Source organism: Ammospiza caudacuta, chromosome 10 (assembly GCF_027887145.1).
Source record: "Ammospiza caudacuta isolate bAmmCau1 chromosome 10, bAmmCau1.pri, whole genome shotgun sequence".
Taxonomy (NCBI): domain Eukaryota; kingdom Metazoa; phylum Chordata; class Aves; order Passeriformes; family Passerellidae; genus Ammospiza; species Ammospiza caudacuta.
Window position 1 is genome coordinate 4837341 of NC_080602.1, and position 27055 is coordinate 4864395.

Consider the following 27055-nt stretch of genomic DNA (forward strand, 5'->3'; position numbering starts at 1 on the left):
TGCAGCAGCACCGGGCATGGAACCAAGGGACCATTGTGACCCTGTGGGGCCCTGTGAGACCAAGAGACCATTGTGACACTGTGGGACCCTGTGACAACAAGGGACCATTGTGACACTGTGGGGCCTCATGGAATCATGGAGAGCACTGTGACGTTGCTGGGCCTCATGGATCCATGGGGACTGTACTGACGCTGTGTGGCTCCATGGAATGTAGGGATCATTGTGACACTGAGAGGCCTCATCAAAACAAGGGGCCATTGTGACAGCGTGGGTCTGCATGGAACCATGGAGACCATTCGGACACTTTGGGGTGTTATGGAACCAAGGGGCCATGGTGACACTGAGGGGCACCATGGAAACACAGAGACCATTGTGACACTCAGGGGACTCATGGAAACGCAGAGACCATTGTGACGCTGTGAGGCCTCATGGAATCAGTGAGACCATTGTGATCCTGGGAGGACCATTGTGATATTGTGGGGCCTCGTGAAACCAAGAGGCCTTTGTGACACTGCAGGTCTTCTTGTAATCAAGGGGCCATTGTGACACTGCTGGAACCCATGGAATAAAGTCACCATTCTGACACTGCGGGGCCCCATGGATCCAAGGAACCATTGTGACAATATGGAGCCCCACAAAACCAAGGGAACACAAAACAAGTCTGGCTGCTTTGGCCTCCCATAGACTGCCTGACTGGTCCAACTGACCTTTGCATGTTGAGTGTCACTTCTCATCTGCTGCTGAAGCACTGAGGCTCTGTGCTTTCCTTCCCAATGGAAAAGAACTGTCCTCCTGCTCTAGGCACCCATGGCCAGAATTGGGATTTCACCTCCAGAGGTCCTTATATCCAGGGATTCTTCCAATAGGAATATTGCCAGGACAAGTCTGTCTGGCAGTGGTTTCACAAGGGTCACCTCTCATCCGTCCCCAAAACATTGGGAAAGGCTCCATGCTCTCCTTCCTAAGGAAAGAACTGTCTGCTTCTCCAGGTGCCCATGGCTGAGATTGGGTTTCCACCTCCAAAATTCCCTAAATCCAAACTCTGCAATTACTGACAATCTAGCTGGCCGTGGCCTGCTGAGGCTCTCACTTGCCTTCCAAACCTTGAGGCTCTGTGCTTTCCTTCCCATGGAAAAGAACTGTCCTTCTCAGCCAGGTGCCCATGGCCACAATTGGGATTTCACCTCCAACACTGCCTGTTTTGACAGACTGGAGGAGATTGCTGGCTCTAAACATTTTGTGTGTGGGGGAGGAAGGGGCAGGTCCAGCCTTGCCCTGCCCTGTAAGCCCAGCCCTGCCCTGCCCTGTGACCCCAATCCCCTCAGGGGCCTTCAGTGGGTTTACGGTTTCTATCTGAAGGGCGGCACCCTGAACCCCCAGCACCACCATTCCACCCTGGGCACTGGGGCCCTCTTGGCTCTACTCAGTGCTGCCGCTGTACTCGGGGCACCCTAAACCCCGCTAGGGACCCGTGTCCCCCCACTGCAGGGATTGTGCGCGACTCACACTGCCCCGATCCTCCACGCACCCGGAGCTCCATTCAGGGCTTGCGTGCCAACTCACCAATTCATCTGCCACCTTTACTCAAATTTGGTGCACAGGAAAAACACCAGCCAGATATTTGTAAGAGGTCAAAATGACACAAAATTCTACTGGCAAAGTGCAAAAAATCAAGAACTTTGGAATAGGATTTAACGCAACATCAAATTACACATAAAACACTAATCATAGCAGTAACTTCATTAACTTAGCCCATTTATCCTGGAAACATTAAAACACGTAAGCTGTTAGGGTGTCCAAAAATGTTCCATATAAAGAGCATTAGAACAAGAAGAAAGAGAGAGAGACAGAAAGACAGAAGCTCTATAGAAAGACACATATATGACTAACAGCTCCTAGGGTTCCAGTGTGGGTGAGACACAAACCCCAGGAGAGGGCAGAGTCCATACCAGGGGCTCACCTTGTGCTCTATATTTTAAGCCCCCAGGCCCTTGTGAGCCTCCCCCAGGTGGGATTTCTGATCACACAGGCAATCAGGGCTGGGTTAGCACTGTACCCACTGTGTGACTGATTGACAGCTCATCCCACAGTGTCTCAGGACATTGATCTCATCCAGCTTCTGACAGTGACCATGGTGACACAGGGGAACCTCATGGAACCGTGGGTCAGTTGTGACAATGTGGGTCCAAGGACACACCGGGGGATGTCATAGGTAGAATAATGATAGAAGAAAAGTATTACCGCGCCTGAGTGGGCGCTGCTGGTGATAGAGAGACGGTGAATCTTGTTTCTTGAATCAGAAGGCTTGATTTATTAAGATATTATATATAATACATTATGACTATACTAATAAGAATATAGAGAGAGGTTTGCAGAGCAGCTAGGCTAGATAGGAAGAGATAGAAAAGAATCCCAACAAAGCTGTGGCCAAGGACTCAGTCCTCTGGCTTACACTTTGTGATTGGCCCTTAATTATAAACATGGGAACATGAACCAATCACCAATCAAAATAGGTGCCCCTGTTGCATTCACCAGCAGCTGATAATAATTGTTTATGTTCTCCTCTGAGGCTTCAGCCTTCAAGAAGACACAGAAATCTGAAATAAAGGATTTCTGTGAAAAAATGTCTGCGACATCTCACCTTTCTAAATTGTATAAAATAAAAAAAATGCTGATGTGGAATGAACAGGAAATTTCTTTACCTGTAGAATATACAATAACTAACAAATCACTAGAACAATGCTACAATATAAGAAAAATGCAAAATACAATGCAAAGAGAATTTGAGTCCATGCAGCTGAGTTGCAGGAACAGTCCAAGAGCCAAAGTTGTTTCCCTTGGAATATCTGAGAGTCCTTTTTGGTCCTGAAAACAACTTGCTGCAAAAGGAATCCCATCAATAGTTATCAAAAAACCATTGACACTCATAACACAATTTTTAAACAGTTTGTGGAATGTCCTTTCTGGCCCTTCAATGCTTCAGAGCTGCTGCCCGCTGTTTTCAATCTTTTTTATTTAATTTTAATTTTTTTTTTTTTTTAATTGAAAAACAAAAGAGCAGCACCCGAGCAGAGCAGTGCCAGAGAAGGAAAGGCCCTGGGGGCCCTGGCCCATACTGGACCAGGAACCCCAAAACTGGCTCACAAAGGGGGACCAGGACCGGTAGGAGAAACCAGAGTCCCCAAAAACATAAGGAGGCCACGCAGTGGGACCAGCCCAGGAATTTTTTGAGCCCAACGGCCCAGGCCAAACCCATGAGGAAGGCTCTGCATATCCACAGGCCTGAACCCTGCTGCCAGTACAATGGCAGCACGGGAAGTGAGACGCTTCCTTTCCCCTAAACCACTGAGGCATGCCAGCAGCAGGGAAATAGAAGCTGCCCCGAGAATCTTCATCTCGGGTCTGGGAATGTTTGTTTCCCACAGCAACATGTCACCACCCCCACCGGGCTGGGGACCAGAGGCAGAACTTTCGGGAGCCCCCTCCCCCCCGCCGCTAGGGCACAAGATGGGCGGCAGAGATGGCAGCCTCTATGGGACAGCAACCGAAACACCACCCCCCAAACCGCCGAGCTTGAAAGCCGGCAGCTGGACTGCCGCAAGAGTCAGCTGGCGGGCAGCCCCCGCTCCACTGAAGGAGAGACCAGACTCTGGGGCCGCTTCCTGGAGCGGGCCCGGGGCTGGCGGGCCGGCCATGGGGGGCGCTGGGCCAGGGTGGGGGCCCACGGGGCTGTGGATGACGCTGGGGCTGGCCTGGAACGCGGCAGTGACTCTGGCCACGGAGGAGCCGGCCGAGGAGGGAATCACGCTGATCGTGGGATCAGCCGCGGGCTGCTCCGAGAGTCCCGCAGGTTCAGCGCCGTTTTCTGCCGCTGACTCTGGGACTGTCTCGGCTTGAAGCGGCGGGGATGCGCGAGAACCCACCTCCGCCGCGTCCCCCAGCCCTGAAAGCAGCGGCAGGCACGACACGGGGCCGGCGCCGTGCCCCGCCGCTGACTCCGGGGTCTGCTGCAGAGGCGCAGTCGCAGTCTCCTTCGGAGCGCAAACAGGCAGCAGCGGGGCCGGGAGAAGCGGCGGGGCATCGCTGTTGCTTAGCAACAGGTCAATCGCCGAAAGTGCTGTTCTCTTCTGCCTTCTCCGACACAGGCTCTGGCGGGGGCGGGGAGGCCGGTGAAACCGCGGGCGGGACCTCCTGGAGTGACGGCTCTAGCAGGGGCGTGGAGGAAGCCTCGGAGACCGGTGCCGCTCCGATGTGTGAAGGAGGCGGAGTCTGAGAGGCCGGCGCTGGCTTGAGCGGCCACTCCCATCCCCCCGGAAAGAGAGAAGGGGGGGGAGGACAACACTCCATCTGAGCATGCTCCGGAGCAAGAGTAAAAAAAACTTCTTCGCGCCGCGAAGTTTCAGCCCCCCGCGCCGCGAAGCGGGGGGGGCGAAAAGCCCAAAGTCATCACCCATGGGGTCTTCTGCCAAGGGCGGTGGAAACGGAGCTTGTCCATAACAGTTAGAGATCCATTGAAAACAAGCTGCTCTGCGCTTCAGGACTGGGAAAAGCTTTATAAATGCTGGGTAGATAGAAGGCAACACGCGTCCCTGACTGTAGACGCACTGGATAATTGAGTCCATGCACTCCCAGACGAAAACATCTAAAGCGTACAGGACATCAGTAAAAAACCCAAAAAGCTTTGCCCATCGAAAGAACCCATAGATATCTGTTTCTGACAAAAAGCAACCATCTTCTCTGCACCAATATTTCCAGAGGGCAATAAGCTTTTCCTCTGAAGCGGAGAACTGAATCTCTTCTGGCAAGGCATGTGTCTGCCAAACGAACAGCCACAAGCTATGAAGGGCTGGTTCATCAGGGATAGAAAAGCCCACAGTACCTTCTAAAAGAGTCCAGCTTGCTCTGGCCAGCTCCACAGGTCTGCTGCCCTTTTCCATCATCTTTCCTGATGGTTTTCCAGAAGAAGGTTCTGTTGTGGTCAGCCTTGGCTGTGAACTCTGTCCAAATCAGGATCTTCAGTTCTTCAGCTCCTGGCTTGAATCCACTTTCTTTGGTCACTTCAAAGCAACCATCAAATGCCACACATACAGGATTTTACCCAGTGCAGCAATTTTGCTCCTCTGGTCTTATTAAATTAATTTTTGCTCTGACACGTCGGGTCACCAGATATTACCGCGCCTGAGTGGGCGCTGCTGGTGATAAAGAGACGGTGAATCTTGTTTCTTGAATCAGAAAGCTGAATTTATTAATATAAGATATAATACATTATAGTTATACTAGAAAGAATAAGGAGAGAGGTTTGCAGAGCAGCTAGGCTAGCTAGGAAGAGATAGAAAAGAATCCCAACAAAGCTGTGGCCAAGGACTCAGTCCCCTGGCTTACACTTTGTGATTGGCCCTTAATTATAAACATGGGAACATGAACCAATCACCAATCAAAATAGGTGCCCCTGTTGCATTCCCCAGAAGCTGATAATAATTGTTTATGTTCTCCTCTGAGGCCTCAGCCTTCCAGAAGACACAGAAAACTGAAAGAAAGGATTTCTGTGAAAAAATGTCTGCGACAGAAAAGCCTTTTGAAATGAAGCCTTGTTCAGCCACATCAATAGCTGGCCTATCATCTCTTCTGTGTGCAACTAAGCAGTTACAAGTTCCCATGTGAAGCTATTTTGAGAATGAGACTTTGTGACCATTCTATTCTGAGGGTGAAAAACAAATGCACCTGCAATAACAAGTAATTTGTCCCGTGAGAATCAGTGAAGAGGTAAACAATACAATAGAGAGATTTGATGCACAAGTAAAATCTATTTTATTAACCAATAATCGACTAACTGATAAGAAACCTTTGAATGAACTAAAGGTGCACACAAGGTCTGTTAAACTGTGTAAAATGAGTTGTATGAATAAAGAATAAAGAGTTCTTCTCCATCTTAGCTTAGTCCTATGGGATTTCAGTTCCCCCCTTCTTGACGGCTTTGGGTTCTCCCTTCTTTGGAGCTTTGGGTTCCGCCTTCTTTGGGTCTTTGTCTTCCTTCTTCTCTGGGATCTTGGTTTCCTTCCTCTCTGATGCTTTGGTGTCCTTCTTCTCTGATGCTTTGATTTTCTTCCCTTCTGATGCTTTGCTTTCCTTCCTCTCTGGGATTTTGGTTTCTTTTTTTGGAATTTTGGTTTCCTTATTCTCTCGGGTCTTGGTTTTCCCCTTTGCTGGTATTGGAGGTTGCTTGCCAACAGAGACACTCTTCTTTCCCTTCTTCTGCCTCTCTTCCTCCTTCCTCCTCTCTTCCTCCTCTAAGGCTTTTGCCTCCTCCTCGACCTTTTGAGCTGGCTCCTTCAGCTCCCTTCTGCAGACAAAACAGAAAATATGGCTGAGAGTCCCACCAGAACCTTGGGCTCCCTCGTCCTGGCTGGCCCTGCACTTCATTCCTTGACCCTGAGGCCATTTCCGTGAATTCTCCTCAACCCACAGAGGTTGGGAACATCCCAAGTGAGGGCATGGGTGGAAGGGGACCTCCAGGACCGGCCAAACCTGAGCTTTGCCATCATAAGGTCTTGACTGTGCAAGCTCCCTCTGAAGGCACAGCCAGACCCCTCCAGCCCCTGCCAAAGGCTGATCCAGCAGCTCTCTGCACTGGTGCCTGGAAACGCCCTTTGTCTCTTGGCTTCCCAGTTTAAAGCAGAGCACAGATTGCTGACATCTGCTTAGCTCTCCTACAGTTCTTACTCAGCTCATTCAGCCCCCTTCTCCCTGGGCATAGCTGAAGCATGATTTTAAAGAGTTCAGATTTCAGCTGAGGGTTAGAAGCAATTCCCATTGATCAGGATGTAGGTTAGATAGGCAGACCATAGGTTAATGATTATGAGATGCTTAAGCTGGAGCAGATTGTTCTATTGTTTACCATTAGGAGAGGGAAGTGGAGGAAGTGAACTGTTATAAGAACATCTTGAAACCAGTAGAACAATGGTTAGCACCTGGGCTTGATGTCAATCAATCACTAAGCAGGGGACCTTGGATGGTGCCAGAGGGTCACAGAGACCTGATGAAGACATTCCTGACTTCATCCCCTAAGACCACTGACCCAATTCGAGACACCAACCCAATTCAAGGGAAGAATTGCACAGGAGTGAAGGACCAATGACCTCATTTGAATACAGAGCAGGGATGGGAGGTGCTGGGGTTGTGCAGATGTATTGTGTGTAAGATCTTGGGAAATAAAGAGAGGGCAAAGAACCTTGGACAGCGCGGTCACGCCTTTTAGGGACGGCTCTGGTGCCACCCGCCGGTGTTAATAAACATCCCACTGTCTAACTTTAATTAGTTAGAGAGTCTCTGCCCGTGATCTTCGGTTTTAACGACTCCTAGCCTGCTCCTTCATGAGAACAATCCTATCAGTCAGAAAGCAAAGGCTGCAGGAACTCCTCTCCTGCAAGACAGGCTCTTGTCGGGCAGATTTCCTGCTGGAACCCAGCTGGGACCAAGCAAACCAGTGCTGGCTGCCATGGAAACCACTGGAAGCAGCCTCGTCCGTCTCCTCCCCATGAAACCAACTTCAGCCTGGCCTGAAGAAGTCCTGATGCACAGGCTTGCTTTAAGCACCTCCACTCCCAGCTCCACACTTGGCCTGTGTGTCCTGAGCTGGGCTGCCTTGCTGGAGCTGAGCTTCTCCTGTGCTTGCCTACGGCTGCAGCTGCAGGGGAGCCTAAAGCACAGGAGTTTTTCTGGCTGCTATGCCACCATAAGGAGAACCCTGGCAGATCAGCAGTGCAAGGACTTCATCTGTGGCAGGAGCAGGACCCAAAGCAAGGTTTGCTCTGTGCCCCACGCCTGCCCATACCACAATCCCACTGTTCTGGTGAAGAAGGCAGATGATGAAGAAGATGCCACTCAACACCATGGACTTCAAGACACCTCTAAATGCGGTGCCAAGGCAGGCCCAGAGCCCAGCTCCCCGCAGGCAGCAGCTAAGCCAGGAGGGCTCAGCACTCAAATAGAGAAGATGATGTTCTGTCTCAACAGAAGAAGGTCCTTCCTCTCTTGGCAGCCAGGGAGCTCAGAGTGGCCATCCCTATGTTGCTGCTGGCCTTTGCTCTGCAGCTCCTCTGAGCTCAGAGGCCTTGGAGCAGGGAAGCCCTGCAGGGACAATAACCCGTGGCAGAGCAGGAACCCACGGAAGGCTGACTCACCTGTCCCTGAGAGAGGCCTGAGAGCCACAGTTGATCTCCTGGGGGCTCAGGGAGGAGCTGACACGTGAGGCCGCCCTGGGCACCAGCACCTCAGAGGTGGAGCCTCCCTCCATGTGGCACAGCTCCGGGACATTGCAGGTGGTGTTGAGGTGGCCAGAGAAGGTGGAGGTGACCTGCTGGCTCTCTCCTGGCTGCAGCACACCTGGCAGTGGCAGGATATTGAAAGCCTGGATGGAAGACAAGAGAGATTGAGGTGTTGAGCATGGAAATGGATGCAGAAGAGCATCTTGGAGCTGTAGCCAGAGGGGCCTATTCCCCAAACACTGCCAGAATCACCCTCACCTCATCCTGCATCCATGCCATTGACCAGTGCAGGGACCATGGGGAAAATCTTCTCCCATACTCACAGCACAATGCATTAATTAGTACATTACATGAAAGTGAACTAGGATGTCTCCTGGCAGTAGAAATTCTCTCTGATGCACAATTTGCCATTACAAAGTTTCAAAACTTCCTGCTTTTAGAAAAGGAGGAGACTCAGAGTGAGAGCTCTTGGAGCTGAGGGAAGGAGTCCAGCCCAGCTCATCTGACTCCTGAGGCTCTTCCCCTCTCTCTCTGATTTAAATGCTTCTTTCTCAAGGTGCTACAGCAAAATCTCCTGCAACAATTTCCTGTGGAGCACTTGAGGAGTTCCAGGGGGAGCAGTGCCCTCCACAGGTGCTGCACAGCATCCTTGGGCAGCCCTGCAACGTGTCCTGCACGGCCTCTCCAACAAGCAGCTGCTCCAGCAGCACTTTGCGATGGCCTGCAGGGATGGGAGGCCCCTCTGTGGCCAATGCTGAGGGCCCCCAGTGGCACTGGCAGCTCCAGCCCTGCTTGCCACACTGACAATGGGCAAGGGAGTCAGATTCCCTCTTGCCTTCTCTGCTCCCAGGGCAGTGTGCGCCACGTCCAGGGAGCACCTGAATCCCTCCAAGCCTCGAGGCAGGTGAGGGTGCTCAGGATTTGGTGCTGGCACCCAAAAAACAAGCCATTTTCTGTGCTGGGAGGAAGAGACAGCCCCTCTGCAAAGTCTGCCTTTGTCAGACAGCTCCAGGGCCAGCAGTGCAATAGCAGCTCTGGGTGAAAGCAGAGCCCTGCAAACAGGGAGTCTGGCTGCCTTGGGAAGAGGGTCCATGGAGATCAGCATAATCCCAGCTTGCTCTGTGAGGGAAGCTGGAGGTGTTACCATGATGATGCAGAGAAAAGCCTCATCTTACACTGGGAAGGAAACAAGGCAAAAAAATCCCACACTCAGCACAGGCCTGTAGGATCTGAGCCAGCTTCTCCAAGGAAAACTCTCCTATTTCTCCCTCCCCCTCAGCCCATGTCCAGCCACTGGCCCTGCTGCCCAGCCCACTGTCAGGGCACAGCACAGCAGGGCAGCAAAAAGGGAGCTCAGCATGAGCAGGACTTGGTGCTGGCAGGCTGGGGAGGCAAAGCAAGCAGTCGGTGTACAAGAAAATCTACCTCTGCTCCTGAAGAGTGGGTAAAATCCTGCACTTCTTTCAGGGCTCTGGCTGCCTCCTCCTGCCCAGTCCTGAAGTGCCTCCATCGAGTTGCCGCACAATCCAGACTGGTTCTCCTCTCCTTCGGTGGCTGGGGTTTGAATTTAGGTGGGTGGAGCTCATCTCTGGAAAATAAATAACTATGAACAGGGACCTGCAGTGGGAGAGAGGGAGGGAGGGACACCTGCACGAGCAGCTCCTGGCCAGGATGCAGCCCCTGGCTGGGTGCTGGCTCGTTGGACTGAGAAATGGTTTGATCCAGCCCTTCCCAATCCAGGCTGGGGCAGGTCTGTTCTAAAGGCAGCCCAGGGATGGCACTGAGGTGCTGCAGCAGCTGCAACTGCTCGCATTGAGCAATTACAGAGGACAGGCATTTACACCTGGTGGGGATGCAAAAAGCACAGTGGGAGAGGAAAAGACAGAGAAGGCAGCAAAAAGGTGAGATTTGAGACACCGAGGGGCAGACCCAGCCAGTGCCCAGCCAGCACAGCCCACCCAGTGCCCAAGGCCAGAAACTCTGCAGCTCCACCAGGGATTTATCAGGAATGTTCCCCTGACACCGCTGGGGGGTTGGTTGACATTTTACAACACTCCCAGGTGACTCAGGTCGCATTCCCCATCCATCCTTCCTTCCATCCATACATACACAGGCTGTGGTGCTGGGATCCTGCCAAGCTCTGCCAGCCTTGGGCTTGGGGAGATTTCTGCCAGCCGTCCTGAGCTCCGTAATTGTGCTCTCTGTTCCAGGAAGCAAGCAAGAAAGATTTTAAAAAACCCAAAACAAAGCACAACAGAGAAACCTAAAAAACCTTCAACAGCTCAACCCTGCTCAAGTTATTTCTTTAGGGACAGCTACCACTCTCCAGCTGAAATGCTGGGCTTTTGGGGAAAAAGAAAATTACATGTTCACCTCCAAATTGAAAAGGATTAAGCTAAGAGAACCTTTCAAACTAAAAGTTACTGTCCGAAAGGTTTTATCTTTGCAAGAAATCTCTAGGTAAGACCAGCCTGACGGTTAAACAACTGGTTCTTCTGGTGGGGAGAAACCCTCCTCTTTAAGGGAAGCAGCCTGATAGTTAAAAGCAACTGTTTGCTCAAACTTCAGGCTCCCTGGCACAGCCTGCATTGCCTTTCCTTCCTGTTCACTGATTTACAGGCAGTGCCACGACGGCCCGGGTTCAGATGTTTGGTGCCATCCGGGGAATTTGGCATTGCCATTTCCATATGTTTTAATCGAAGTTTCAGTCCTTGCAACCACTCTTCAAATGCCAGCTTTCCTTTCTTTTACAGAAAGCTCAAGGTTCCCAGAAGACTTCTGACATCCTCTCTTGCGCTCAGAGAGATGACATTTTCAAACAGATGTTTCCAAAGTTACCAGCATTTGAAAGAATAATGACCTCAAATGCCCCCTGGATTCCAGCTGAGCCCAACTCCATTCTGTGTCAGACACTGAGATTCCCACCTCTAAGGCAGGAGCTGTTTGTGCCCCCGTCCCTCCTGTCCTTCTCCCCAGCAGCCTGTGCCTGTTTTCCCCGGCAGAATCCCTGTCCCTGTGCACCCTGCCAGGAGCAGCTGCACACAGGCTCACATCTCCCCTTGCCCTCACCAGGGGGTTTCTCTCATCCCCGAACACACCGATGAGAACGTTGGTGCGATGAGTGCCCAGGGCCTGCACTGCCACCACAACTGGGATCTCTGCTGTGCTCTGGGGCTGCACAATCCCACAGGGCTTGGGGCTGGAGTAGAGCACAGCAGAGTCCTCCTTGCGCTTCTGGAAGGGACACAATGAAACGCAGATTCAGAGGGACCTCTCAAGAAACTGTAGGCTCCTTAACATCCACCACAACAGAAACTTACACACACCTTTAAAGCTCCCCAGGACAAAGGTCAAAGGCACAAACAAGATGCAAGAATTGTAGGGTTAGCACTCCCAGGGGATCCTGCAAGGAGGCTGCCAGCAAAGGCACTGGTGTCTGTGGGTGCAGCAGCTTTTCACAACCCTCTAAGATCTCCCACAGGAAAACACCCTGAGGACTAGAGCATCAACTGTTTTTTCAGGAGCTTAAACTGCCTCCTAAAGTTTACAGTTTGGTAGGATCCTGCTCTCAGCAGATCTTTAAGACTGAATAGAAAGCAGCAAGGTCTTATCCAAACCCTTGGTTCCCCTAATAATCTCCTCAGGAATATTTGACAGGAGGAGGTGGATGTGATGCCAAACCTGGGGAATAAGCCCGTAGCAGCCAGGAAGGTGGCTGGGATTCCTAATGAGGATCTTTCTCTCGTAGGGCACCTTCAGGTGGCACTCATCACACAGCAGCACTGGGGAGGACACTTGGAGCTCAGGAACGAGACATCTGGGCAAAGAGATGACCCCAGGACAATCAGAGATACTGAGAGAATGGAGAATGCCTACCCCCAAAGACTGTGAAATGGAGCAGAACCCATTGGTCACTGTCAAATGCATATTGAAGAGCCCTACAGGGATAAATTGCCTTCTACCTCTTCCCACTCCCACATGTCTTGTCAAGGAGGGGCAAACCCTGAGAGGCAGCACCCAGAGGCTGCCAAGCGCCCCAGGCAGAGCACTTTGCCCCACAGCTGCCTCAGCCCCTCCTTTACCCAAGAAGGCTTGCAAGGACTCCTGCAACAGTGCCAGTGACCCACGAGCTCTGGGGAAGCCTTCCCAACAAGGATCAGTGCTCCCTAAGGCTCAAGGAACACACAGCTCCAGGGTCTCAGTAAAACTGACTCCCTTCTCTGCCATTGTGCTGTTGCCCTGCCTGAGAACTCAGCTCTTTGCCCCAGCCCTGGAGGGCACGAGACAGCAGCTGCCCCACAGAGGGGCTGATCAGCCCCTGCCAGGCCCTGCAGCTCCCTGGCTCCTTCACTGCACAGCTCCAGGCACTGCCTGGCCCCAGCTCCACCTGCTGTACACAGTGGCAGCCCAGGCACTGCCTGGATGGCTCTGCCTGGCACAGGGAACAGCACCAGGGAGCTGCATCCCTCTGGGCATCACACTGACACCCACAGCAGCACAGCAGCATGGAATTCTGCTGCAGCAACAACGACTTTTGCTCTCAACTCTGACAACATTAAAGCTCAAAACGGGAAGCAGAGGGAAGGACAAAAACTGGAGCTGACCTGCCACATCAAGGGCTGCTTTCCCCTTGTCACACCTTGCCCTCCCCACTCTTGCTGGGAGCCACTTCTCCCCTGCCATGTGCCCTCATGGACAGAGGCAGAGCCTGACTCTCAGCAGCTGCTTGGTGTGGCCCAAACCAGTGCACCGTGCTCACAGCCAGCACAACTCCACCTCTTGCAGCCTGAAGGAGAGGAGGCCCTCAGGAAATTTGTTCCACCTCAAGCACCAAAAACAAGGCCAATCAATGATATAATTCCTGGTGCCTTTAGAAGAGGGCCCAGGACCGTGCTGGGCTGCGAGCAAACGTGCTTTTCACCACGGGCTGCTGCCCAAGCACTGCTGTTCTCGTGTCCAGCTGGCACAACATGAGGGCATTCAGCAGCACTTCTCCTTGGCAGCTGCAGCCAGCACAGCCTGGGCAAGGCAGTGCCTGGGGGAGGCCAGGCAAGGGCTGGTACCTGGCTGTGATGATCAGGGATGCCACTCCCTTGCCAATACCCTCCAGGTCCACCAGCAATCTCCGGTAGAACTCCATCACCGTGTTGGAGCACAGGGTCACCTGGTGGAAGAGAAGAACAGTTAATGCTTCCTTACAAAAGCTCATTACCCACGGGTGATAACCTCCAGTTCCTGAGGGAGGATTTGCCCTTCATTCTTCTGCTGCTCCATGTGTAGAGCACAGTCTCAGAGTAACAAAAGCCTTCTGGCAATACCACATTTGTTAAACACACCTTGCTATAAGGGCACAGGTCAGTGTTGGGAAATTTAGGAGACTAGAGAATGGAAAAGTACAAGACTGTGGCTAATTCCAAGTCCTGCACCTGTGAGATAGCGTGTCCTTGGGCCTAGCTGTAGTAGGATAACAAATAGTGAGAGAGACATGAGAAAAGAGAGATGTAACCCCTAAGGAATGAGGAAGAGTTAATGGTATAGTTTAACCAATAGATTGCTTGGCTTACAGAATATTCATAAGCTTATTATTTGCTGTATAAGTGTTTGAAGCTTTCTTCAATAAACTGGACCTGTGATGAACCACCTGGTGTCCTGGTCCCCTTCCTATGTCAGGTCAGCTACGTTAAAACATTAGACTACAGCTCCATGCAACACTGCATTCAAATTAAGGGGCCAATTTCTCATCTGACTACAAAGACATCCATGCCGAGGAAATCTGACTCGACCACAACGAGTTCAGCTTTACAGCAGGAGGCTGAGGGCAAAGTGTGGCCCAGCAGGTGCTGGGCAGTTCATGGCTGCCCTTGGACCCTGACCCCAGGCTGGCTCTGAGAACTCCGGCCCCACGCCAGGAGTGGGGAACTGCCCCGGGCTGGGCAATGACCAGAGGCAGAACCCTCAGAACTGCCCCAGGGTGAGCACTGACCAGAGGCAGAACCCTCAGAACTGCCCCAGGCTGGGCATTGACCACAGGCAGAACCCTCAGAACTGCCCCAGGCTGGGCATTGACCACAGGCAGAACCCTCAGAGCCTCTTGCTCTACGCCGCAAGAGACAAGCCACCAACGGGACCAGGCAGAGGAGAAAGGAGGAGGATCTCTGTCTTGAAGTTCCACAAGGAAGGGTTTATTCCAAGCAAAAGGGTCAAAGCCAAAAGAGCCCTGGACACTCCCGTGCAAGGGCTTTTGTACAGATACAAATCAGAGGGTGAATACAAACAGCAAGCCAAAAGGGAATCCTCAGGGGAGCACTGAGGGGATTACATCAAGTGTCTGGGGCCACTTTGGGTAGGAGGGTGGGGAGGATGGCTCACATGGGCCAATGGGGCCTCCAGGAATAGGGGAATTCCAAAGGGGCATTGCAGACAGGGATTGGCTCCAGGTTAAATTGGCAAAGAAGGTTGGGGAACAAAAGGGGCTGGGTTTGACAGGCAGGGAAAGAGCTGGAACAAGGGGCAGGGAATGGCATGAGGGACAGCTTTGAGGGAGGCTAAAACCCAGGGGTAAACCAACTCAGGGAGAACACGGGGTACCACAGAACAAACCACTTAACAAGGAATCAATACAATAAATTTGAACCGCTACACATGGCTGCAGAGTTTTTTGTCTCCACTGGAGCTTCCTGCAGTGAACACAAATCATTCTGCTGCCCAAGAGGGGGGAAATGACACCACAAAGAAAAGCTCACTGCTTGATACAATGACATCTCTCTAACAGCCACCTTCTGCCCTCATCCTTGCTCTGCCCCATTGCAATCAAATCAATCGCTCTCAAAAACACAAGAATGGCTTCAGGCCTTGACCATAAGGTCTGTGAACTCAGGCATATGATTTTGGAAAGCAAACAGTGCTCTTTGAGGAACATCCCGAGTAAGCCAGCCAGCAGAGGCATCCCAGCAGTGCATATCTCTCAGTGCCAGCATGCTCCAAGCTGGCACCAGAGCTAAAGCCCTCCCACCCTGCAGTGCAGCTCCAGCCCTGGTGCTGCAGCGGCTGTGGCTGGGCTCTTGCCGTACCTCGATGTCCCGGTGTCCCTGGGGGAGGATGGTGCCTCCGCTGGGATTGATGGTGAACTCCCTGGGCTCCACATGGAAATGGATTCCCTTGCTCCAGGCCGGGTCGGTGTCCCTGCGGATCTGATCCACGCTGTCCACAGCCGGCTGCGTGCCATCGTCCGACATGCGGAGCTGGAACGTCAGGGGCACCGTGGAGCTGTTGGTGAGGCGGCAGCGCTGCGTGTAGGGAAAGCCTGGGCAAGGACACAAATATCCATTCAGGCACCCAGCAGGCCATGATCCTGGGGGCAAGATCCTGGCAGGATCAAAGTGGCATTGGAGTGGAGCTCTCTATGATCTGAACTACAGCTCACCCAGAAGCTGCGTGAGGAATTAATCGTCACTTAGCTCCCTTTGACACAGATTCCAGACTGCAGCCTTGAAAATGTCCACTCCTAGCCCTGCTGAACACTGCAAGCTTCTCTCTTTGTGATGGGGCCAAGCTCCCTCACCTGCCCCAAACCAGCACCAGTTCTCTCTCAGTGATGAGTGTGCACCCAGACCCAGCATTTACTCTGAGAATTCAAGCTGTCCAATTCCCTGCTCAGCCTGCCAACACTCCCACCTTTTTCAAGACATATAAAGAGTGAGTTGTCAGTAAGAAGAAGCTACAGCAAAAGAAAGTGAGGATGGAATCCGCAACTAGAACGTGAGGCAAAGAACCCTAATGCAGCTTCTCTCTGCAGGATCCTTAAGGCATCTCTTGCTTTGGGCCAAACAGACTGAGCACGTGACAGCTCAGAGCCCGCTCAGCTGGGGGCACAGCCGAGCCTTGCGTTGAGATTAGCAATCAGGAACCAGGTCCCACCTCAGCCCACAAACAGGGACATCACAGCCGTGCTGCTCACTGAGAGTGCTGCCTGCAAGGGTTTACCCCACTTTGGCTCTGAGATTTGCTTTCCATCCTGCAAAGCCAGAGATACAGCCACTCATGGTGGGGATGTCCTGCAGAGCGCGCAGAGCAGCCACAGCCTGCTCTGCACTGCACATCTGGCTGGGCTGGCCAGCTCTGTGGGCAGGAGACTTCTCCCCAGGCCTGCTCACCAAGAGTCAATGGGACACAGATGGGGAGGAAAAACAACTGCAGCTGCAGCCCAGAGCTTCTCTGTGCCCATCCAAGTGACCACTGCCAGCTCCAGCAGGGACTCCAGCAGGGAGGCAAGAGAGGCACAAAAAGGACAAACCCAGATGTCAAAACCTCCAAGGAGACTGAGGCCAGCACATGCAGACAACAGTCAAGAGTTACAAAGAAGCAAAAATACAACAGCTGCCTTCAGCCGAAGAGCCCTTAGGAATGAAAATGGATTCAGCAGGATCAATCTCCTGCTTCAGAACCATATTTCCATCTGTTGCCTTTCTTCTTTCATTCCTTCCAAAGTCAACTTGACACGTGCCTCCGTGGTGATGCAGGCTGGGGAAGAAGCAGCTCAAGAAAGGCAATGAGTTTCCTTCAGAAGTTCATGAACTTCATTGTTCTGGCTTTAGGCTTGGCAGTGAACGTTGCCCTGGGTCTGGGAAGGGGGACAGGGGTTCTGGGGGGTTTGGGGCGGTTTTGGCCCTGGGGCTGGGCTTTTCCCTTGGGGGTTCTTGGGAGTTGTGGCGTGATGCCGTGGGCGGCTGTGCAGTGGGAGCTGAGGCTGGGCAGGGAGCGGAGCTTCCCTTCCTCCCGCTCGGGGGTCGCAGCTCGGCCGCTGCTGCTGCGGGAGGTTTGTGCTTGGCCCGGGGCTGCCCTGGCTGCAGCTCAGCGCTGGCACCGACCCTGCCTGCCTGCCCCGCTGCTGCTGCTGCTGCTGCTGGGCACTGCCCGCATCCCCCTGCCCTCTGGGGCTTTGCAAAAGGAGCATTTCCTCCTTCCCTTCCCTTCCCGCACCGGCTGGGGGGGATCCCTGGCCTGCCAGAGCCCACAGCTCCTCCTGCTGTCACCAGAACTCCACCAAAGGGGAAAAACAGGACTTGGCATCTGGGAAATGTCTGTCCTTGCCTTCTTGTCTGTGCTCTCCTGAGACAGTCTAGCAAAGAACTGTTATTCCTTTTCCCACACTTTTGCCTGGGAGCCCTGTCATTTCGAAGGGATAATCATTTGGAGGGAGGGGCTCATCTTTCCATTGCAGCAAGATTCCCACCTTCCTTGGCAGACATCTGTCTTTTAAAGCAGCACAGAGACACCAGAAAATTCTGCCTTTCTATTCCTTGCTTCCACTGGATCTCACAATGGCAAAATGCCCCCTGAGGCAGCAGCAGCAGCAGCAGCAGCCCTGCAGTTCACAGCCTGAAGAGGCTGCTGGGGCAGAGCAGGAGTGAGGGATGCTTTTCTGTTGGAAGGCACACATCCCTGAGGCTGTGTCCCAGCCCAGGGAACACTCACCAAAGGAGATGTCCCCGAAGTCGAGCTCAGCGAGGTCGAAGTGTAAACTCGGTGCAGTGACGCTGCCCCTGCAGGCCGAGGACAGAGCAGGCAATGGCTCGGTTAAAGGCATTGCAAAGGTGCGGCTGTCGTGGCTCGGGGGCACAAAACCCGGGCTCAGGGCACCCGGGGTTTCCAACCAACACAGCCCCGTGTGCTCAGCACAGGGCCCTGGGCACAGGAGGCAGCTCCAGCCAAGGGGCAGCAGCCAACAGCCCCTGATGGGCTCTGGGCACAGGGCAGGCAGGAGAAGCCCCCGGGTTGCTGGGGGTCCCATGAAGGACCCTGAACACACACCCAGACATGGCTCCGTGCCTCAGTTTCCCCATCTGCAATGGCATGGACATCAAGGTGTCCCCACTAACTTCTGTAAGCAGCCCTTCCAACCACAGCTTCCCTGCTTTGCTCCTTCTGAGCTGCAACTGCTGTTCCCATGGAGGAGCTTTCTCAAGAGAGTTTGACCCACACAATCATTACAGACACTTTCTGAGATATGAATCCAGGGCATTCCCAAACATCCTCTGAAAAGAGCAGCAACAGTTCTACCCAGGGCACAGATGAATCCTAGAGGAAAGGACCAGCTTGTCAGCAGTGCACCAGCTGGCACAGCCAAGAGCAAGAGCTTCAACAACCAAACTTGGCTGTCCTGAATCTAGCACAGCACCTCACCTTCCCTTGAACTCAGCAGACACACTCCAAAAGCCACCAACATCCACTGAAATCAGCACTTGAAGCTGCACAACATTCACCAGTTGATTTCATGGTTGATGCCAATCAGTGCCCACTCTGCCTTTTGGTTCAAAATCAAGAACCAGTCAGCTGTGTCCTCTATTGTACTCACAGGACTGCCCCTGGCTCTGCTCTGCACATCTCAACAAGAGACACCTGCCCCTGCTCAAGGAGAAAGCTGCTTATGCACAAACACCCCATGGCCATTTTGGGGGAGGGACAGAGGAGAATCAATTATTTGATGGTGAAAGGTTCCCTCTTGATTTCCAAATGAAAAAAGCAGCACTTTTCCTCCAAAAACAAAGGCAGCAGATTTGTTTCTGCACTATGGGCAGACCTGCTCACCACTTTTCTCTTGCTAAGGAATAACTTCCTTGTTCTTCTTTACCCATCTCCCTTATCTCATTGGTACCATCAGGTGCAGATTGCTTTCATTTCTTCACTGCCTTGAGCCAGTGCTGCCCAAGAGCAGCAGCCCAGCTCCAAAGCTGCAGAGCAGCCAGCATCAGCTCTCCTGCTTCCACTCCATTATCCTGCAGCACATGGCTCAGGCTGGCAGGGACAAGGCCTCACGCTGCTGTGGTGCTGAGCACTGAGCTCTGCCTCCCCTATGATCCGCCCTTCTCCCTGTGGCTGGGCCAGGATTGTCTCTTGCCATGGCACCAGCCCACAGTTCCTGACTCCCACATCAGCGCTTTGCTGGCTGTGCAAAGGAGGCACCAGAGCCCTCTGGGCACAGGAGCTGGGGGCACAGCTTGTGCCCCACAGCATGGCCATGAGAGGTGAGCTGAGGCTGCTGCTGCCCATCTGGCATGGATTATTCACACAAGGTTTTACAAACACTGCTGCTGCTGCTGCAGAATCAGCCAGGCTGGCCTATCTGCAAAGCCCTGGGGGCCTTGCTGGGTGTTCAGGTGGGACATCCCAGAGCAGCTGCTGCCCAAAGCTGATCCATCCCACTGCCTGCCATGGCCCAAGGCACAGGGAGATCCCTGCAGGGACGAGTCATTCCAGCTCCCAGCCACCACACAGGGCAGGAGGCAGCCTGACACCAAAGCAATGCCAGCGGCAGAGCAGAGATTCAGACCTCAGGAAACACCTTTCTCCTCTGCTCCACCCCAAAAGGAGGCAGGTGGGGGATGTCCCAGAGACAGCTACAGATGTGCCCACCCAGCTCCCAGGGTCCTTACTTGATGGTCAGGATGGCAGGCGTAGGAGATCCAGCCACACTGAACTGGAACTCCTCCTCAAAGCTCCCCAGCACGGTGGCACTGAAGGAGATCTGCACAGCCTGGCTCCCACCTGCTGCAATGATGCCCTCCTCGGGGGCAAACTTGAAACACAAGCCCAGGTTGGTGGCTGAAGGGAGACAGGTGAAGGGAGCATCAATAGCTCCTGGGTTCATCAGTTTCACCTGCAGCAGCAAGAGAGCAAAATGGAAATACGTGTGGAATCTCCCCTTCTTGTGTGTTATTGTCTAATGATGCAATGAACACCCAGAAAAGGCAGAAGATGCTTTGTGCTGCTGAATGGCAGAAGTCCAAAGATTCAACAGGACAACTTCTGCCTTTGGGTTTTCATGCAGAGCAGTGGCAACTCCACAGAACTGCAGTCACCCTGGGCTTATCCCATGGGCACAGAGCAGTGCCCCTCTGCTCAGCAGCACCAAGCGCATTGAGAGCTGGCGCTGAGAGCAACGTGGGCTGATTGCAGCTGCCTAGGGAATCACCCCAGAGCTGCTGCTGCCCCAGTGAGCACAGCTCCAACAGCACCATCTGCTCATTCACCTTTTCCCAGACCATGAAAACAATACATTGAGAATGAGGCATCAGCGTCAAAATGTACAGAGAGCACCATCGTTTGTAACAAATCTCAGCGTGTCTTTCCCATCCACAGCCAAGATTTTGAAAGTGTCTGCCATGATGCAGTGCCTCATGAAGTTTTTGCAAGCTTGACTCTACTGGGGGGGAGACAAATAGGTAGAAAAACCCTTTGCTTTATTCCCAGGATCACTTTTCTCTTTCTAGAGCCAGAGATGCACCGAGGTTGAAGTGCTGTGAGGGACTGGTCAGCAAGGGAGAGAACTCCCAAGGATTTCCTGTGATTGCAGCAATAAGCAGAAGACACTTGGCTGGCAGCTGTTGGCAGTGGGCTGAAGCTCAAAGGCAGCCACTTTGGTGCAGCTGCTTCTGCAGAGCCCAGTCCAAAGGTGCCTTGTGTCTGGCACTGCCACAAAAGCCTCTGAACATGCAGCTTTTTGACCCAGGCTTGGTTTCATGTGCCAAGGAGTTGTTTTGCAGGAAGCCTCCCAGCTGATCCCTAAGGAAGGCTGCCCAAAAGCAGGGACTGGGGCTTCAGGAACAACTGACACACCTTTGTGTCCCCCCAGATTTGAGCAGTCCATCAAATATTCCCTGCTCACAGCTGCCCAGGTTGGCAGCAATTCCACAGCTGCACCAGGCTTGCTGCTGCCTCAGAAGCCATCAGGATCCATCCCAAGCCCTGCTGCTCACCTCATAGACATGGGGGGTGTTGACGAAAACGTTCCCAAGGTTCAGAGTAGGAGAGCTGAGTTCAACCAAGGGTCCTTGGCCTTCCCCTCTGAGCTGCAGGGGCAGCCTGCTCTCACAGCCTGGGGAGAGATGTCCATTGCAGTACAATCATTCCCTCTGCTACACTGGATTTTCCAGGCTGCCTCAGTGCTAGTCCCCAACTCTGAGCTGGATGCAACCAGCTCCCGATGCTGCAGGAGAAGATATGGACCCTTCTCTTCCCTCAGGACATATCCCCTGAGGCTGACTTGCAATTTCTAACCCATTCCCTGGGCTGCTTTCCAATTTGAGCCACCAGTTTGCTGAGTTTAAAACATCTCTGGTTCCTGTAGTGACAGGCCATGGAGGTATGGGTAGAAATGGAGAGAAAGGAGATTTAGGTGAGATATTCGGGAAGAAATTTTCCCTGTGAGGGTGGTGAGGCACGGGAGCAGGTTCCCCAGGGATGTTGTGGAGGTTCCAGCCCTGCAAGTGTTCCAACCCAGGCTGGATGGGGCTTGGAGCTCCCTGCTCTATGGGGAGGTGTTCCTGCCCATGGTAGGGGCCTTGGGACTAGATGATCTCTAAGGTCCATTCCATCCTTACCATACTGTGATTCTGTGGTTTCCTTCCCCTGCACCTATAGGAGCTTTGAAATCCATTCAGTGCAGGCACAAAGCTCCAACAGGGTTTGGCAATTGCCAAACTCCCTGGCCCAGGAGCACAGGACTTTGTTGCCCAGGTGCTCCCCTTGTGACACTCAGCACTGTGTTCTATTGCCACAGACTGGGAGCTGCAAGGTGACAACTGCCACACAGGGAGAGAAGCAGCTGCTGGCCAAGGCTGCTCCCTCTACCAACAGCCCGGGCTCAGGGGGCTCAGCCCCCTCTGCTCTGCTGCTGTCTGGGCACTGGGAGGTGGTCCAGGCTCAGGGAGCCCATTTCTAACTCAGCTCCTGCTCCCTGATGATGGATCCATGGCAAATGGAGCCATCCTGGAGGCCAGGGTCCTGCAGGGGCTGAGTGCTTGTTCACTAAAGCTGTTCTGCTCTGGAGCTCTCTGGCCTTTGAGGGAATGCTGGCAAAGCCACGGCATGAAAACCTCTCCCTGCACTGCCTGGGCTGTTCTGGGATCACTCAGGCACACACAGCATTCTGAGCCCTGGCCTGGCACGGGAGACTCCCTGGGAGCTGCAGGGCCAGGGGGGATGTGCCAGCACTGCCCTGCTGACCAGGGACCCTTCCCAGCACTTCCATGGGAGCCCAGTGGGCTCAGGCTGGCACCAGGGCTTCACTGAGGGGGAGAGAGGCAGGGCAAAGGAGCTGCACCTGAGATGCTGCAGTAAGCCACACTTCCATACTCCAGCGCTTCCAGGGGTTTGAAGGTCACCTTGATTTCAGCTGAACAATTCGGCCTGATTTCTCCCTCCTACACCAGAAAGAGACAGCAAAAGATTGGTCTGCAAACTTCACATTCTTGTTTTCACCACCCTCCTGTAAGCCTTTGTTTAGAGCATCAGTGATGAGTGAACAACACAAGGAGCCAAGGAAACACTCCAAACCCAGCCCAACACAGCTCTCAATGCTCAGCTGATCAGCTCCCACTCTCCACAATATTCCTGCTGCTCTGACACAAGCTCTTGGGCACATCATGCTGCTGTCAGCTACAGTGGGATGCAACTGCCACTGTGCCCTGCTGGCTCTTGGCCTTAGATGGGCCATAGCTGTAACCAAGAAGAGAACATGATCCCCTTCCTTGGAAATAAAGATATTAGTTTAACCTCTACTGAAAGAAAGCAGAGGTTGGGATTATTCTAGGGTTTACTCCAAGATGAGAAGGGTGTTCCACTGTGCACACACCAGGCATTCATCATCTCTCACAATGCCAGTACTCAGAATCAAGGCTCTGGTTGATGGGAGCATGTGGCAGTTTGCTTGCACCACCAGAAAAGGAAAAGGTTTTCTGTCCCTGTGTGCAGGACAACTCCAAAGGCCCATTTTAACCTTCCACCCTGGTGTCCAGGCTCACAGATGACGCTGGAAGGGACACTCAGAAATAGTGCAAGGCATGGTTACAGGAGGGGATTGGCATTTCTGTCATTAACCTTGGGCTGAATTTGGCCTCCTTTTGCTAGGGAACAATTGCAAGCTTCAGGTCAGTGTGTGAGCTGGCAGTGCTCCAACAGCCTCTGCTGAGCCCCACGTGTCAGGGGAGCCCCTGCCTACAAGAACTGCTCCCTGGGACACTGCAAGGACACGCAGGCAGTGCCCTGAGCTCGAGCCTGGCAGCAGAGCTGGGCTTTGTCAGGCTCCCAGCCCTGCCTGGAGCCTGCAGGGCACAAATGCTTTCAGCAGCGAGCCCTGCAGCCTCACCAGAAACTCCATGTCCTCCCTGCCAGCACATGGAGCCAGCTGAGGATCTGCCCAGTGACCGCAGCCGGGGAAGGGGTGGGTGTAGGGAGTAGGGTGGGTGGGAGGAGGAGGAGGAGGAGGAAGAGAATGTTCTCAGCTATCACTTACCATTGGCTCAAGGAAAAAAATGTCATCAGAGAACAGCATGGGGTCTTCTTGCACCTTTGCCATCTTCTCCTTGTCCATGCTGCTCAGGAGGGCACTGTGATCTCCACAAAAGCTCTTCACCTTCTCTGTTTCTTTCTCCTCTGGGAAGTTTTCCTGGGACACCTCTTTGGGCGGCCGCAGCAAGCACTGCCTGCAGCCCCAGGGAGAGACAAGGCCAGCAGATGGTTTCATGAGCCACAGATTTGCAGAGAGAAGTGTGAGCGCCAGAGAGCAAAGCACTTGAGGAGCAGCAGCAGCAGCAGCTCCCCAGCAAAGGCTGAGCCCAAGCCACGAGGGTCCCACAGGGATCAGAGGACAACTTGCTGTTCCCTGGCCCAGCAGGGAGTTTCACTCCACCCTTGCAAGCTCAGCAGAGGTTTGCAAAGCCAGCATCCCTCCAGAGAGCCTCCTGCCTCAAAGCCTCTGCCACAGCTGAGGGAGAATCAACCAGCCATTTCAAGTGGCTTTTCTTCCCACTGAGCTGCTCGGGGGGGCACAGAAAGATCACAGAGCACCCACTGCAGCATTTCCCTGGCAAGGGGAGACAAAGCTGGCTTGCAGCTACGTGTTACCAGCATCACTCTTTGTTTCTTCCAGTTTGGACCTGCCCCGTTCCCTACTCTGCCTTTCACAAGAGCATCCCAGAGCACTTCCACAGGAAATTGATGAATTCAGGCACTGAATCCCTTCAGGGACATTCAAGTTTTTATATGCAATATGCATGAAAACAGAGGCTCTGAGAGGGGAAGGAACTTTGTTGTGCAGGAGGGAGACAGCAAACTCCTGGAGAGACCTTTCCATGAGCCAGAGCTTTTTGGATCCCATCCCAGTGCATGGCACTAGAATGTCCTGAGAGGGAAAGGATCCTGCACTATCTTCTCTCACAAAAAATCCTCTCTGCTCTGAGAGCACAAAACCTCTCTGACAGCAGCACAGGGACACACTACCAGCCCGCATGGGCAAGGAGATTTTGAAGGAACTAAAGGGAAAAAAGAGGCTGTATCACCTTTGGAAAGAGGGACTGGCAACTCAGGAAATGCTTAAGGATGTTGCCAGGTCATGTCGAAAGAAGAGAAGAGAGACAAGAGCCCAATTAGAACCTGAGGAAATCCAGTCATCCCAATCAACCTTTCCTTCCCAAAATGCCATCCCTGGTTGGAGTATAAATGACCTGGAATGCTGAGTGCTGAGCTCCTGAAGCCCAGGGACACACACCCCAGTGCCGGGCATGGTTCACTTGGCCTAAACCATTCAAAAGCACCAACATCCCCTGAGGCCACACGTTAGTTTCAGTCTTGGGCCTGTATCTCACTGAAATGCATCTTTCAAACCAACCTCCTCTTCGCTTCATTCTCTTCTTCCTCAGTAGCAAAAGCCTTCCACTGGAAGTGGGCTGTGATGTTACTCCTGTTTTCAATGAACAGGGTTCTGTGGCTTGACATGCTGGTGAAAGTCTTGTCAAGCTCCACGGAATTTGTGCTCAGCCCAACGTTGACATCTACAGCTTCTCCCTGGAGCTTTGTGTGGATTCTTTCTTCACCTGGAACAAAGCAAAGGGGAGTCTTTGCTCAGCTCACTGGCTGATGGAAGCACAAGGGACAGAGCAAAGCACAGGGCACAGAAGAAAGTGTCCCAGTTTTGCGCTGAAGGAGCACTTCTGTGGACCACCCCATTGATCACATCCTTCAGCTCTGTGTGTACAGCGTGAGGATGTCCTGGGCACCTCCTAAAACACCTTATTTCTGAGGGTGTTTGTAGAGATTTGGCCCCAAGGGGACAGGATGGACAGGGAGATTGGTCCATGTGCTCCGGTGACCCACTCAGATCACCAGGATTTCTGCATCCAAGTCCTTCAGGTGACAGGGCTGAGGAGCCCTGCTCAGTCCTGCCTTGCCCAGGCTCTCCCCGGGCATCCCAGGAGACTCCTGTCTCTCCTGATCCCTTGGATCCCTTCTTGCTGACCAGCAAATATGCCTGGGGGCAGGTGGGCAGCAAAAGGAGGCCCAGAGGAACAAGTGAAGTGACAGCCCACAGCAGGAGGGGACACAGGTGAGGAAACACAACCAGCCTGGCTCTGCAATGTGACAAACCACTACAGAATGAGCACCGTGAAAATCATCTCCCTGTCCAAACCCACAGCCACATCAGTCTTTAAATATTTTATACTGTTCTGATCTGAAAAACCAAGCTGGAGCATTGCAAATCAAAGAAGAAAGGGACAAAGGAAAGATCAGTGAGTACAGAGCAGTTTCTACATTAAGACTGAATGGGATCCCTCAGTCTAGAAATCAAATGGGAGATAGATGTGAGAGGTTTGCAACAGCTTCAACAGCCTGGGAAATGGGGACAGGGAAAAAATTGTTTTGATTTGTCACAAAAAAGGAACTTAAAGGCCTGAAAATGTTGTTAGACAGAAACTACATCTATGTGTAAGGGCCACACAGAAAAAGGGCCTGTGACAAGCCAGTGGAGAAGCAGCATATGGGACAGAGGTGTGCAAGAATTCCATTGCATTGGAGAGAGTCTGATGGAGACCTCACCTACAGCACTGCCCAGGAATCAAATAAAACTTCACCCAGGCATAGCCACATGGTAGTGGAGAATCAGAGTTCCTCCTTCCTCCACTCAGCAAGTCCCAGCAAAACAGCAGTCAAAAATCTTTGCCTTTCTCAAGCCCCTAAACACCAAGGAGTTCTCAGTTTGCTTTGGGGTAAGGCTGAACAGGGGAGGCACCTCTGGAGGCAATGCAGGGGATGGGACAGCAGGGAGCCATGTGCAGAACTGTCCTGTGCCCTGCAGGGCCCAGCACTCACCTGAGCTGCAGCACACGGCCAGGGAGCCGCAATGGGCACCGCTGGCCAGCGGGTGAAATGCCACTGTCACCTGCACGGTGTCACCAGCGCCCAGAGCTCCTGTGGCCGGCACCACGGAGAAAGGACTGCAACACAGAGAGAGGGGTCAGGCCTGGGGACGCCTGGCCATGAGATTCCTGCTGCACTGCAGCTCCCTGCAGCTCCCTTGGCCAAGCAGGGAGCAAACCAAGCACAGGCAGCACAAGAGACAGAACAGACAGGATCACAAACAGCCACTGAGCCACTGCTGACAAGATCCAGCCCTCACAAGACCCTGGGGGTAAAAGGGCCTCAGCTCCCCATACTCTGCATCCAGCTCTCTGCAATGAGCCTCAAGGCTCCCACTGCCAGCAATCCCATCAGAGAATGGTTTGTGAAAAGCACAGAGAGGGTTCAGAGCTATTTGCATGCACAACTTGACACTGACTGCCTCAGGAATTTCTCTTTTCCTGCTGCCTACAAATCCCATCTCAAGAGATGCAAATGGTAGGGCACTCCCTGTCCTGGGAGATTACAGCCTAGGAATCAGACAGGGAGAAGGAACTTTTCCCTGAAGACCAAGGAATAGTTGCTGTTGAATTTGCAGTGTGCTTCTTTGGTTTATTTTA

At 52.9% G+C, this 27055-nt stretch overlaps 1 protein-coding gene across 1 annotated transcript in view; it reads right to left on the reverse strand.

Moving 5' to 3' along the window:
- Positions 1-1975: 1975 nt before the first annotated feature.
- Positions 1976-27055, reverse strand: part of LOC131562132 (hydrocephalus-inducing protein homolog) — a 30615-nt gene continuing 5535 nt past the window's right edge. Inside the window, exons 4-15 of the mRNA XM_058811701.1 lie at positions 26409-26533; positions 24931-25135; positions 23557-23746; positions 22366-22465; positions 19697-19865; positions 17739-17806; positions 15335-15567; positions 13328-13428; positions 12018-12081; positions 8243-8407; positions 3726-4007; positions 1976-2017 (exon numbers count right to left, since the gene is read on the reverse strand). Of these exons, the coding sequence (XP_058667684.1) occupies positions 1976-2017; positions 3726-4007; positions 8243-8407; positions 12018-12081; positions 13328-13428; positions 15335-15567; positions 17739-17806; positions 19697-19865; positions 22366-22465; positions 23557-23746; positions 24931-25135; positions 26409-26533 (1744 nt within the window). The remainder of the gene's footprint in view (positions 2018-3725; positions 4008-8242; positions 8408-12017; positions 12082-13327; positions 13429-15334; positions 15568-17738; positions 17807-19696; positions 19866-22365; positions 22466-23556; positions 23747-24930; positions 25136-26408; positions 26534-27055) is intronic.